This window comes from Plectropomus leopardus, chromosome 1, assembly GCF_008729295.1.
Source record: "Plectropomus leopardus isolate mb chromosome 1, YSFRI_Pleo_2.0, whole genome shotgun sequence".
In the NCBI taxonomy this organism is placed as follows: domain Eukaryota; kingdom Metazoa; phylum Chordata; class Actinopteri; order Perciformes; family Serranidae; genus Plectropomus; species Plectropomus leopardus.
Window position 1 is genome coordinate 33,906,329 of NC_056463.1, and position 12,243 is coordinate 33,918,571.

Here is a 12,243-nt window from a genome sequence, read left to right on the forward strand (position 1 = left end):
CAGTGCCGTAATTTGGCTGTTTTGATTTGTTGGCAAGCTGCACGTTCTACCATGACACCAGGTATTAGGTCTATCCCATCATACGTGTCTGAGCCACTGCACCGCCGTCACACCAGTCTGCGTTCGTCAGCAGGGATTTGTGGTAGACAGTACTCTGCCTTGTGGTCTCAGTGTAATCCAGCAGGGCTGTGGTCGTGCCACAGAGGTGATGTTATGGTGTCTCAGTCAGAGAAAAACCTGTGATGAGTCAGTTTGTGTTATCACTGTATTTTAGAGGGTGTACTCTAAACATTAAGTACCACTGCTACTTTTAACAATTATTCTTAAACAAACTATCTGGATAAATACCACTTTGAGTTGCATCTACTGTGTCTAACACACATTTAATTGTACGTTGAAATCATTTAACAAATCCAACTATATCAGCCATGTCCAATATGTAATATGACATTTTAAAAAAAGATAATAATAACAATAGCAAAATAGAACCAAGCATGTACAATATATATGCATTTCTTTGTGTATAAACACCTTTTATTTTTTTTCACCTTTTTATTTTATTTTATTTTTTTACCTTACTTTTATGACAAGGTAGTCCACTTAAAATACCATCAAAAGTCTAGCCTCCTGTTACCTCACTCAGTACTATTTTGGTCATTTTAAACATTCACTTTGATTTCCTGTGATTATCAAGTTTATAAAGTGTCGATGACATGCCCTATGTTACTCTTGACCCCAGCCTTCACACGCACGTACACACACACATACACACACACACACACACACACTTCGCATACCTGTAGATTTTCCATATCTATCTGTTGTGTACCTCATCAGTTACAACTGATGTTGATAATACCACTACCATATGTGCCCAGCAGGTGGCAACACTGGCTTTCTTCTTTGGGACTAGTCACCTTAAATAATACAACTTTCTGCACTATTGGTTATACTTGTTAATCTATCATACTTGGCATAAAATCCTGAGATAAATTTAAAAAGACAACTAGATTAAAAATCCTATAAAATGAAAGTCTATCTGACTACCCAGAATGATGTCAGGTATATTTGGCCACACTGTCTCAACTGAGCTTTGTGAGCTGTTTCATAATGATTTTCCCCCTTAGATTTTTTATATGTTTTTTTATGTTTTGTAATCCTTGTGTTCTTATGTCACAAAATTGTGAAGTGACTTTTACCCAGTGCTGTTGCCGGTGCTGGTGCATGTTTAAGGTTTTATATATGAAATAAGGTCTGACAGATGCCTGTTTGTTGACATGTTGAGGACTGTAACTAATGCAGTTACCTACCCATTCTATGTTGCCGTTATGAGTGAACACCTACATTTTATGGCTCAGAGAATCTTAGCAATAGAAATCCAGCCCATGCTTGTGTTTCTCCTCCAATGATTTGTTTTGGCTATCATAGTCAGATTTAAATGTGGACCTTCTCTGGAGCCCAGGGCTTTGATGATGGGAGGATGTAATGGCCTCATCTGGAGCCTGAGAGGTCCAGCCAGGAGAGGTACGACCTGGGAGGTCCACAGTGAGCCTAGAGTCCAGAAGACTATCCTTCATCCGCTGGTTCTCCCTGGTCGCTGCCTGCCACACAACCTCCAACTCTTCCTCTACTTCCCTGAAGGAGCAAAGAGGGGAGAGAAGGCAAGGAGGCGAGTGAGTAAAGTGCAAGCTGATGGAGTGAGAAAAGGGAAACTGAAATACACAACGAAGTTTTGAAAATTTCACCTAATCAACAAAAAATAAAAAATAGAAAATACTACCAATATTGTGTAGACTGACAAACTAAACTGAACAGAAATGACTAGCAAAGACATTAAATATAGAAGAAAGGAAAGAACGAAGAAGGTAAACAGACTGAGGTAGAGCTAATACACTGAAGATAAGTGTGTGTGTGCATGTGTGTGCGTGTGTGTGTGTGTGTGTCTTGGTAGGCAAGATTAAATCACAGGTGACATGCAGCTTTGCTGATGTCATAAAGCTCATTCATACATGACTGTGGCTGCAGAAATGGATCCGACTGACCACAGGAAGACCTAAAGGTGTATCTCTATTTTCTTATTCAGTGGAAATCCTGAAACATCTTTAACCATAATCTAAAAACTAAAGGCTGTTTCATTTTTAGTGTATCATGTCCTTTAACCCTCTTATTTTAGGGTCTAGAGAAAAAGAAAAAACTTTTAAAATCATCATAATTACATATTTGAAGTTATATTAAAACCTTTTTTTTAAAATTTAATTTAAGCACTTTTTCCAAGTATTTTTTTTTAAACTTCAAATTTCAGGTAATTTTGTTGAACTTTTTACTAATTTCTTGTTAATTTGGGGGTCATTTCTTCTTTCATTGCGCTTGCCCTCTTCCCATGTTTTTGAAAGAAATCAAGCCAATTTCCTCAGGCTTAAAAAGCTGGGGAAGGCAGTTTGATTCTGGTATCATAGGGCAAAAATCCCATCATAAACTCTAAGCGTATTGTAATTGAAGTGGTCTGATAGAACACTGCTGTGGCTGCTGAATTTGAGTTGTTACAGGCGCTGACTGAGGGTCCATCCCCTGAGGTGCTGCTCACTCTCCTCTCAGCGAAGAGGTCCACAGTGGCGGAGAGCAAAGTGGAGGGGAAACAGGATGTGTAGCTTGCTAATTCTTGTCTCATTTTTGTTCTGATGAACAGAGTGAGAGCAATAAAATGAAATTAGAGTAAAAAGTAACTAAACCCCCCAACTTTGGTTTGAGTGCCTCCTCCCTGGAATGCCAAAAAAGTCTCAAAAATGGGCAGGGCTGGGAGGAGGGCTAAGTTACACCCAGTTGCCCATTCGTGCCACCTCTCAAACCACAGCACCTCCCTGCCCCATGAACGCACACAAAGTAGTCGGTTGGTGCAAATTCAATTGCAATTAAACCTTTAGAGGGCAGTCACTTTGCATATTTATATCACAACATTTACTTTTAAATATTTCAATTTTTTGCACTCAAATGTCAATAGTTGGACCTGAATCAATAAACTACACTACTAAATACCCATTCATATCGCTTTTCAACTGAAAAAAAGTGGTTTGGGAATTTAGTTACTCTTTAAATAAATCAGTGTATGGGATACACTGGGTTTCAGTATGAAGCATATGCATAAACCTCTGGTCGTCTGGTGGGAGGGGCTTAGGACAGAGAGGGGACAGCTGCAGGAAGAGGTTGCAATTTTGAATTTTCCCTTTTTTTCGGCCCTTTTTAGAAAACTGCCTGCTTTTGAATCTTTAAGCAGTGTCAGGGTATCAGGGTGCTGATTTGTACTGTGCAACTGCCTCCACCATCATGACTACAGCAGACAATAGTGACACCCTGGGGACACACTAGCTGCACAAGCTCACACAGCTCCATTTCAAACTTCTATCTGCGTTGTGCAGATCACCACAGAAACAGTTGTGCTACCGAGAGTACCACTGCATGCGTCATCCCCCCTTCCAATTATTTCTTAAGTAGTGCCTGAAGCATTGTATTTTGTAAATGGAAAAAGAGGCCCATAGCAGCAATGGCCGTCAGAATGTGACAGGGCAGAAACATTGCTGTAGTTGGTTTGGTTTAATTTCATAGACTGCAAAATAAAGAGTTTGTGCATGAGTAAACTGGAGGATGAGGGAGTATGCAGATAGAATAAAAGAAATCTTGTTATGAATTTGCATCATTGCCTTAAAATACCCTTAGAAAGGTCAGCCAAAAAATGTACAATTTTATAAATGAAGTGGCTAAATACTAGAAATACCTCTCATGATACTGCAATGCACTTAAAAAGTACCACAATCTACAGCATCCAAAGTGATCATGAAGTTGAATCAACACATCTGAAAAGCTAAACTTTCTAATTTCTGGCATGATATATTACTGTACAGATGTATTAGAACACATTAGTTTCAACTCGATGTGTCTCATAAACTGGCAGCTGAGTGTAGTTTCATTGTTGTTTTCCATTTCTCCCCTGATTCAAAGAATTGCTTTGATGTCAAGACCTCACAATGTAACAACCCATCTTATCATTCAGTTATCCTGTAAAGAAAAAATGTTGAAACACCTGCTGTCTACACAAGCAGACTGACTACTATCAACTCGGTTATATTACGTGTGGGAATACGTTTTGAAGTTTAAATGACATATTAAGCCAAAGCATTGGCCATAACATCCAACATCTGCAAATGAAATAAATATTATAGCCCTTTTTTGCAGCAGACATTTAGACTTGTCATAGCAGAAAAGCACAGGTGAAGCTTATCTCATTAATGATGGTTTAATACCATCGAGTGTCCCAGTAAGCCATGACAGTGATCAAGCATGCCTCATTTCAGTACCCTGGAGCTGGATCACCTTAATGGAACACAGTTGTTTTTAATGTCATTAACTACACTATGGTTTTCCTCATATGACAAACTAAAATGTGTGCTGTCAAAGAGGTCTATTACATGCACCAAGAGAAGTATGTATGTGTGTGTATGTGTGTGTGTGTGTGTGTGTGTGTGTGTGTGTGCGCGCGCGTGCACGTGCATGTGTGTGTGTGTGTGTGTGTGTGCATGTGTGTGTGAGCTTATAAGCATAAAGATCAAAATCAGCAAAACATCAGCACATGTTTAGCATTGTGTAATACTGCCAGTATAACAAATTGTACTAATGGGCATATTATCAGGCTTGTACTTTCCTTTTAAGGTGTTGATTTGAATCACATGACTTTGACTCAAGTTCAGTCCCAAATTTGATGACTTTCGACTGACTGGATTTGATAAAATCAAAAAAGATTAGCAGCTCCACTTGGACTCTTATACCAATTACTTTGTTGAATATATGTCTGGGAATGGCATTACATGTGGTGAGCAGATCATGACTTGTTTGGAACTCAACACTCAAAGTTTAGGACTTGGGAATTAGTCAGATATGAAGTCAGATATAAGAAGACTATGACCCTATGTGAACATCTGAAGACATAACAGATATTTAAGAACTGCTGACTGATTTTGATCAAGCAAAACCCACTGACTGGTGCAGGCACTTTATAAATGCTTAATAGATGCAGTGACTGAACAGCAGGCTGTCTGGCAGTGGAACATTGAGGGCGACAATATACACAGCAGCTCCAGCAAGAGAGCTTTATGGTGATACTCTTTTCATCTCTACCTGTTAATCTGAGAGGTTTATGCAACAAATTGCAAGCAGATTTAACTGAAATGTGCTGAATAAACATCATATGGATCAACATATGAGTTCATTTGATTTATCTGATAATCTGGGTGTTTCTATTGGGATCAGTGACATGCACTAATAGTTAAGATGGCATGCTAAATTGCTTTGGATGACATTTTTCAAACCTGTTTAACAAACCACACTTACGACTGGATTGGATTAAACCTCATACATCAGAGCGACACCTTCAAGTTTATGAATAAAACATCAGGCTTTTCTAAAATTAGCGTGCCTAAATGCTTTACGTCCCATTGGCCTGAACATTCACCTTATTATTAGTAGGGATCTTTTGGCTAAAGCACAATCTCAGATCGCCGAGAGTTGGCTATCCCTCTGACGACGATTTAGCCTCTGGGGGCCAAGGATAATATTTTGGTGTAGCCATTGACCAGTGGCTGAGACTTCATCTTTTGTGCATCGGTCATTTTTTTACAGTTAGATTAGAAACTTGAGGCCCAAGAGTTGAGTTGAAGTTGAAAGACGACATCTACAACTGAACTGTTTCACAATAAGCCAGCATATGAATATAAAACAACTAAATTGTCATTCCAAGACAGCCTTTTAGCCAATGCGTCCGATTCTTTTGATTCTTTCCATATGGACTGTTTACCTGCATGCAGCCAAAGCCCGCTCAAACGTGATTGGTCCTTAGACCGTGAAAATATTGGACATAGCTAGTGTGACGTTACCTATTGGTTTGTGAACTCCCATTTGAAAGCCCTGAGTTTGGCATTTCAGCCATTGCCATCTTATTTTTTTGGAGCTATAGTGACCATATTTAGGTGAGAGGGTGGAGATGTGGAGGAGCGAGGCATGGATTTGACTGAGAAGCCGAGGACACTATCAGCAGACCGTCCATCATTCAAAGTGGCCCGCTCTTATTCATGCACAAATTTAAGCCTTAATAAATCGTAAAAGGATGAGTTATATAAAAATCACCTCCTGTACAGTTGAGACCAAAATGTTTTTATTTTGTACCAGGCTGTTAATGTGTTCATCTCTGCTGTAAAGTTGGGCATTTTAACATGGGGATCTATGACTCGCCTCTGGAGCCAGCACCAAGTAGCCACTTGAAAAACCAAGTTTCCATGTTGACTTCATTTTTCAGCCTCTGAGTTTGCCGCCTGAATTGGTCAATACTATTCGTACTACAGACAGCAGAAAACTTCCAATATCAAAATCATGTCCAGTTACTTACACATTCTGCATCCATATGCAGATCTGTGTTTTTAGAGATCAACTTAAGCACAACAGCATTGTTTCATCAAATGAATCCACCAGGCACAATGCAGGAACAAGAGGAGTGTTTCTAAATAAAGCAGCAATCATTGGGTTCTGCCAGAGTGTTACACTGCATTCACATCATATGGGAATAACTGTCAAAGTAGCATGATGGTGAAAGGCTCTGACTTGGAAGTGTTCACATATTCAAACTCAACTGATGCCATGAAACTCAGTTTTCTGGAATTTTCCTCCAGATTACCTTTCTAACACCCAGAGGGATAACAGGCTATTTCAGCATAATAAGAGCAATGACAGATGTGATGACATTTGAGTCTGGCCACACCATGGTTGTGAAATGAGCATAATATCACATAATGTAAATGTGTTCTGTCGAGGAAAAAAATCTGTGTTCTGTCCCATAAAACATGGCCTCAAGCTTTAGTTCAAAAGAGCCTTGTCAAAATGATTCAGCAACCTGACCTTAATCTGAAGATAAAATTGTCCATACAGAAACCATATTTTTAACCCCAGCAAAACCTGTGTGCTGCTGACAACAAGAGCAAAATCTTTATATCCTCTAAAAAGGAACACTTAACGTGGCACCATTTAAGACAATATATTACATACTGAACTACTTTATAGTAAAGTGAATACTACCTTTGTGAGACTAAAATGGTTAGGTTCTGTTTTTGCACTTATTTTCACCATTACTTTAACATACAATAACCTAAATTATTATACCCACTAGTTGATATGGAGTGAAGGCACAAGGCCTTCACCTTTACAAACCTATCACAGCACATAATCAATGTTTCAGAGTTTGAGCTTTTGCCACATTTTATAAGACTGTGTTGACGCATTTGAAAACCAAGCAGACCTCCAGACGCAAAATAAACCACAGTGATGACAGTAATGCCAAGGCTATGATCTTACTGGGAACATGACCGGCCTGCTTGATCTTTCTCCAGCCGCTCACCAACTCCTGCCAAATTACTTTTACCCTTTCCCAGTTGATGCTGTTACTGACCAATTGTGATTACCTGTTAACATGTTCAGATCCATATTCAGGTAGTAGGCCATCACTCTGCGTTCACCATTGATCCTGAATTGCCTTTAGGGTAGCTGCCAATGATGATTAAAACATATCTGCCAATGTCAATCACAACCTAGGTGTGCCTAAGCATGCACGTGCTTATGAGCTCTGCCAGAGCAGAGTTCAAAAGTATGCAAGTGCTCAAGCACGTTACTCGGCCACGCATGAGACTGTACTGACATATTTTATATTGTAATGTTTTGGGAAGTACAGAGCTTACAACTGGATAAATGAGACTTGGATTAAACTGCACTAGTGTGTGAGAGTTTTTCTAACAATGTTTTTTAGTGTTGCTGTTGTTAAATGTGATTCCTCTTCACATTTATTCGTCAAGACTTTTGTCTTTTCGGATTCTTCATTCATCATGGAGGTATACAGGAAAATCAACCACTTGTCGCACTCCCGCCTGACAACAGTCACCTGGCCATTCGCGCCATGGTTCACACCAGGAGTGCATTTGTCTGGACTGGTCAGCAGCGATTCCACTTCTCTGTCCCTGTCTCTTTGTCCCTGCTTGCTTGTGTGTCTCTTGCCATGTGAAAATAATAAACCAGATGCCGAAGCTATTGCTGCAGATCGTTAGCCTGATGTGGAGCTCAGGGCTCAGGGCTGCAGTGCATCCATTGTGAACTGTCTGACTGCTCAGCATGGGCACCAAAAGCAAGTGACCACCACACCATGGAAAATCATCAATATGTTTTGTATATATCCTTACTTACTACTTTTTCTCCACACGTGCATGTTCATGCAAACTTGCATACATAAACAACTGAGACAGAGCAATGTGTATAATTAATGTTTAGCTTGATGTGTTTTCTGTGTACATTTTAAGTTTGATGTTGACATTTCATGTTAAAGCTGGAGTTTCTGTCTACTCACACAGATCATGATCAGTTCAAACACTGTTCCTTTAATTTTGTTCATGGGCCTCTCATTTTATTTATGCTTGCTGGTTTCATGAATCAACTGACAACCTAAGTTCATAGAAAGAGGGCTAGTGATAATACAAAAGAATAAGCTCCAAGGAGACAGCACGTAGTTACCTGTGTGGGCTGTTATTGTTATAATGGCTGATGGATTAAAGCGCTGATGTCACATGCTGCTCATACGTCAGGAACTGAAGCAAACAGCTTCCCTGTCTGGACTCAGTTATTATAGTGGAGTGAATATCAGCATATCTATAAAAAACAAATGTTCCACATGGAAATTTAAAATGAAAAAAAGTACAAAAAACAGGCTTCCAATAGAGCCACAGACAAATCAGTGTATAATCTGCTCTTTTTAAGGTGATGACACACTAACCCTCCACCTTCTGACTCAAAGCTAGAGGAGGAAAAGTCAGGGTGATACATGGGTTAATAATGAAGACTCATTTAAGTGGATTCAACAGGTACACATTAAACCATTGCTTATGGTGGATAAATAAGAGCTGGGTTTTGTATATGTTATTTTTCTGTCTTAAAGCAGTGAAACAGAGAGTCTACAGCTCTGTGAGGCTGAACTTCAGCATAGCAGCATTTTTTGAGCTAAATGCTAATGCCAGCATGCTAACATACTCACAATGACACGCTAAAATGCTAATGTTTAGCATTGTCACCATCTCAGTTAAGCGCATCAGTTCAGTCACCAGAAGAAAATATTGGCATTGGACATTTCTACAAGCCATGGATATGTTACATTTATACATTTCATAAGTATCATATCAACATTTCTAAAATGACCTAGTTTTGATTAAGCTTGCATATGAGCTGACTTTGTCATTAGGAGGTGAAGGGCGTGACACCAAGGCTAGACAGCTGCCCAGTTGCAGACCACTGTTTGAGACCAACAAACAACAAAACCAGTTGTCTTAGCCTATGGTCTTAGCAAACATCGACAGTTTTTCCAGCCAAGACTGTGGCATCAGAAATTCTTATTTTAAGCTAAAACATGGTCTTTTCCTGCTAGGATAAGCAAGTGTTTTGTGTGCCTAAACATAACCAGATGTTGACTACAGCATTGAAATGCAAAGAAATGCTAGAAGTATCAACTAGGGCTGGGAAACAATTAATCTGTTTAACAGCGATTGATCACAGAATTTTAATAGTTAATCGCAATTAATTTTTAAAATCAAATTTTTTTCAATTCCATTATTTTGTATTTCAAAATATTGACAAAGTTGTTACGTGCCAGTCACGAACGCCAGGACCCAGTTGCAGAGTTTCAACCAAAAACAGTCTTTATTACAAATCAGGAAGCGGTACACAGAAAAAACGAGAAAAGTAGCAACAGAAAATCACCCGAAGGGAAAAGTAACAACAAAAAGGTAAACTAAAAATCACCATCAAAATGGGACAAAACAGTAAATCTAGAAATGACAAAGAAAACGGTGACGAGGCACCCAAGACTTACAAACACTAACAAAAAGGCAGGAGCGGAACACGAGGCAAGAGGCAGGAGATCACAGGAAGCACGAGTGAGACGCTGAAACACAGGGGAATCATCCGGCACAGGAGACAAAGGGAGCGTGGCTTATAAAGCCAGCCAATTTGGGCAGAACAAGCTGCAGGTGTGCCGGACGCCCTGTGCTCCAGGAGATCGCCTCGCCCCTTGGTGCTCACTCGCAATGACAGGGAGAAGAAAGTCAGGCACCCGCAGAACAAAACACAGCCAAATATCAGACCACAACAAAAGTGAAGCAATTCTTACCAGAGTGTATTGATAAGGAATCAAATGGCAGCAAAAAAACTGCATCGGAAAGGCATAAAGTGGGCATGACTGTAAAGGGGTGACTTGTGGGTACCCATAGAACCAATTTTCATTCAGATATCTTGATTGCATCGTGTTAAACACAATAATGCTGACAGCCCTAGTTTTGACATGCCACCTTCATAAAAATGTTATATGTCCATGGTCTGCAGAAACATATAATGCCAACATCTATTGTGGTGATATTGTGGTGAAGATTTTAATTTGGCCAATGTTTTGGTTTTCTAAACAAACTAACTAATGACATTCCCATCAGCCTCAACCACAATTTGAGTTCAAATGAATTGTATCAGGATGAAAATTTTCAGATGTATCATTCTGTTTTCAAGCCCCCCCGCCCCTAGTCCCTGCTGCCAGGATGTACTGCCAGGATGTATACTGTGCTATGAATCCTCAACACAATACCTGCTGCATTGGTAATTGGTCACAAGGTGATTAGACAACTGTAAAAAGTTAAGAGAGCCTGTTAAAGCAGTCATTTTTCATTCTTGATCTCGAACCTATTCAAGTAAGTTAACTGTCATAAGTATTATTTTAAAGACAACAGAATCCATTTATTGTGTTGTTCAAGCATGGTGACTTGTTTTCTAAACAACACTTTGACAAGACTGGTTACTGATGGGGTTTCAAACACAGTATTTTCAATTAAATTTCATTTCATCAAACTTCTCTGAGGACACAAATTGATTTTTGACAACACTGATTTGACAAAAAGGACAGGGGAAAAAAGCTCTCATTTTTATTAAAGTAAAGATTCATTTATAATGTTTCTTTGAGTGATCGACTGAAACCTCTTTGTCCCCTGTCTTCCTTGTCCCTCTCTCAAACTCCATCATCTGCTAATTACCTCCACCCCAAACAGCATGCACACACACGTTACCCATGGCAACCACTCACATCATTGCATCCGATGAAGCTACTCAGACAGAATACAAAGATAAATCTTGCAGCCATAAAAGATGGAGCATTCAACAGCAGCATGTCTGTCTCTCTCTCTCTCTCTCTCTCTCTCTCTCTCTCTCTCTGTGTGTGTGTGTGTGTGTGTGTGTGTGTGTGTGTGTGTGTTTTGGTGGGATAGGTGTGGTGACCACTGGGCTGTACAGCTGCAGCTGACCTGTAGCGATAGGCTCAGCAGCGGCTCCACTACCTCAGTACATCTCCATTACAATTATAGCTTCAGTAAGCTGCAGCCATCTCAGGATTTGGTCTAACGCTCTGCAACAGAACAACTCCCCATTCACCATCCTTGCCCTGCCAGCCCAGACACTAACATTACAAGCAGTGGGGTTTATAAGTCTGGCTGTCAGACAGCCACAGGGAACAACGCAAGCACTTGCACTAGACAATCATTCCTTAATTATCACTTCAAAAAAGTCTTTGTCCGTCTGTTTCATAACTTAACAGAAGTGTGTCATTTCACAACAAATACTCATATATTTACATCAGTACATGTTATTCTTCGATCAACATATCAGGAGAGGGTCCTAGAGGAAATTTTAAATTTGGCGTCCAGCATGCTTTGGGCAATACTCAGTGGTTATTTACATCAAAAGATAGATTTAGGTTTCTTTTCCTGTCCATGATTATTAACCATACAATACGTTCAACTTTGGTTTCTGTTTTATGGAAACAAAAAAAATTTCTTATTAAATTAGAGGGTGAATTATACTGCAACACTATAAGCAATCAGCATGTCCACCAGTACTGTTGATAGGTCTGGGCATCCAAGGCTTCGCCCACAAATGTTTTAGGAATAGCCCCGGATCTGTAGGCTGTATGGATATAAATTTTGTGATAGTGAGCAAGAGAGAGAAAGTGGACCAGTAATTACTTTAATGTTGCAGCTGGAGCTCATTTTAAATGCTTTATATAGTGCTGGGAATTAATTTTTAATTATGCAACAATACTTACTACTTATTATTTGATTATATTTTGTTTTCAAAATA

The 12,243-nt window shown here is 39.5% G+C and overlaps 1 protein-coding gene across 1 annotated transcript in view; it reads right to left on the bottom strand.

Moving 5' to 3' along the window:
• Nucleotides 1-357: 357 nt before the first annotated feature.
• cep89 (centrosomal protein 89) overlaps nucleotides 358-12,243 on the bottom strand; it is an 81,056-nt gene continuing 69,170 nt past the window's right edge. Inside the window, exon 18 of the mRNA XM_042484220.1 lies at nucleotides 358-1,635. Coding sequence (XP_042340154.1) covers nucleotides 1,365-1,635 — 271 coding nt within the window. The 3' untranslated portion in view covers nucleotides 358-1,364. The remainder of the gene's footprint in view (nucleotides 1,636-12,243) is intronic.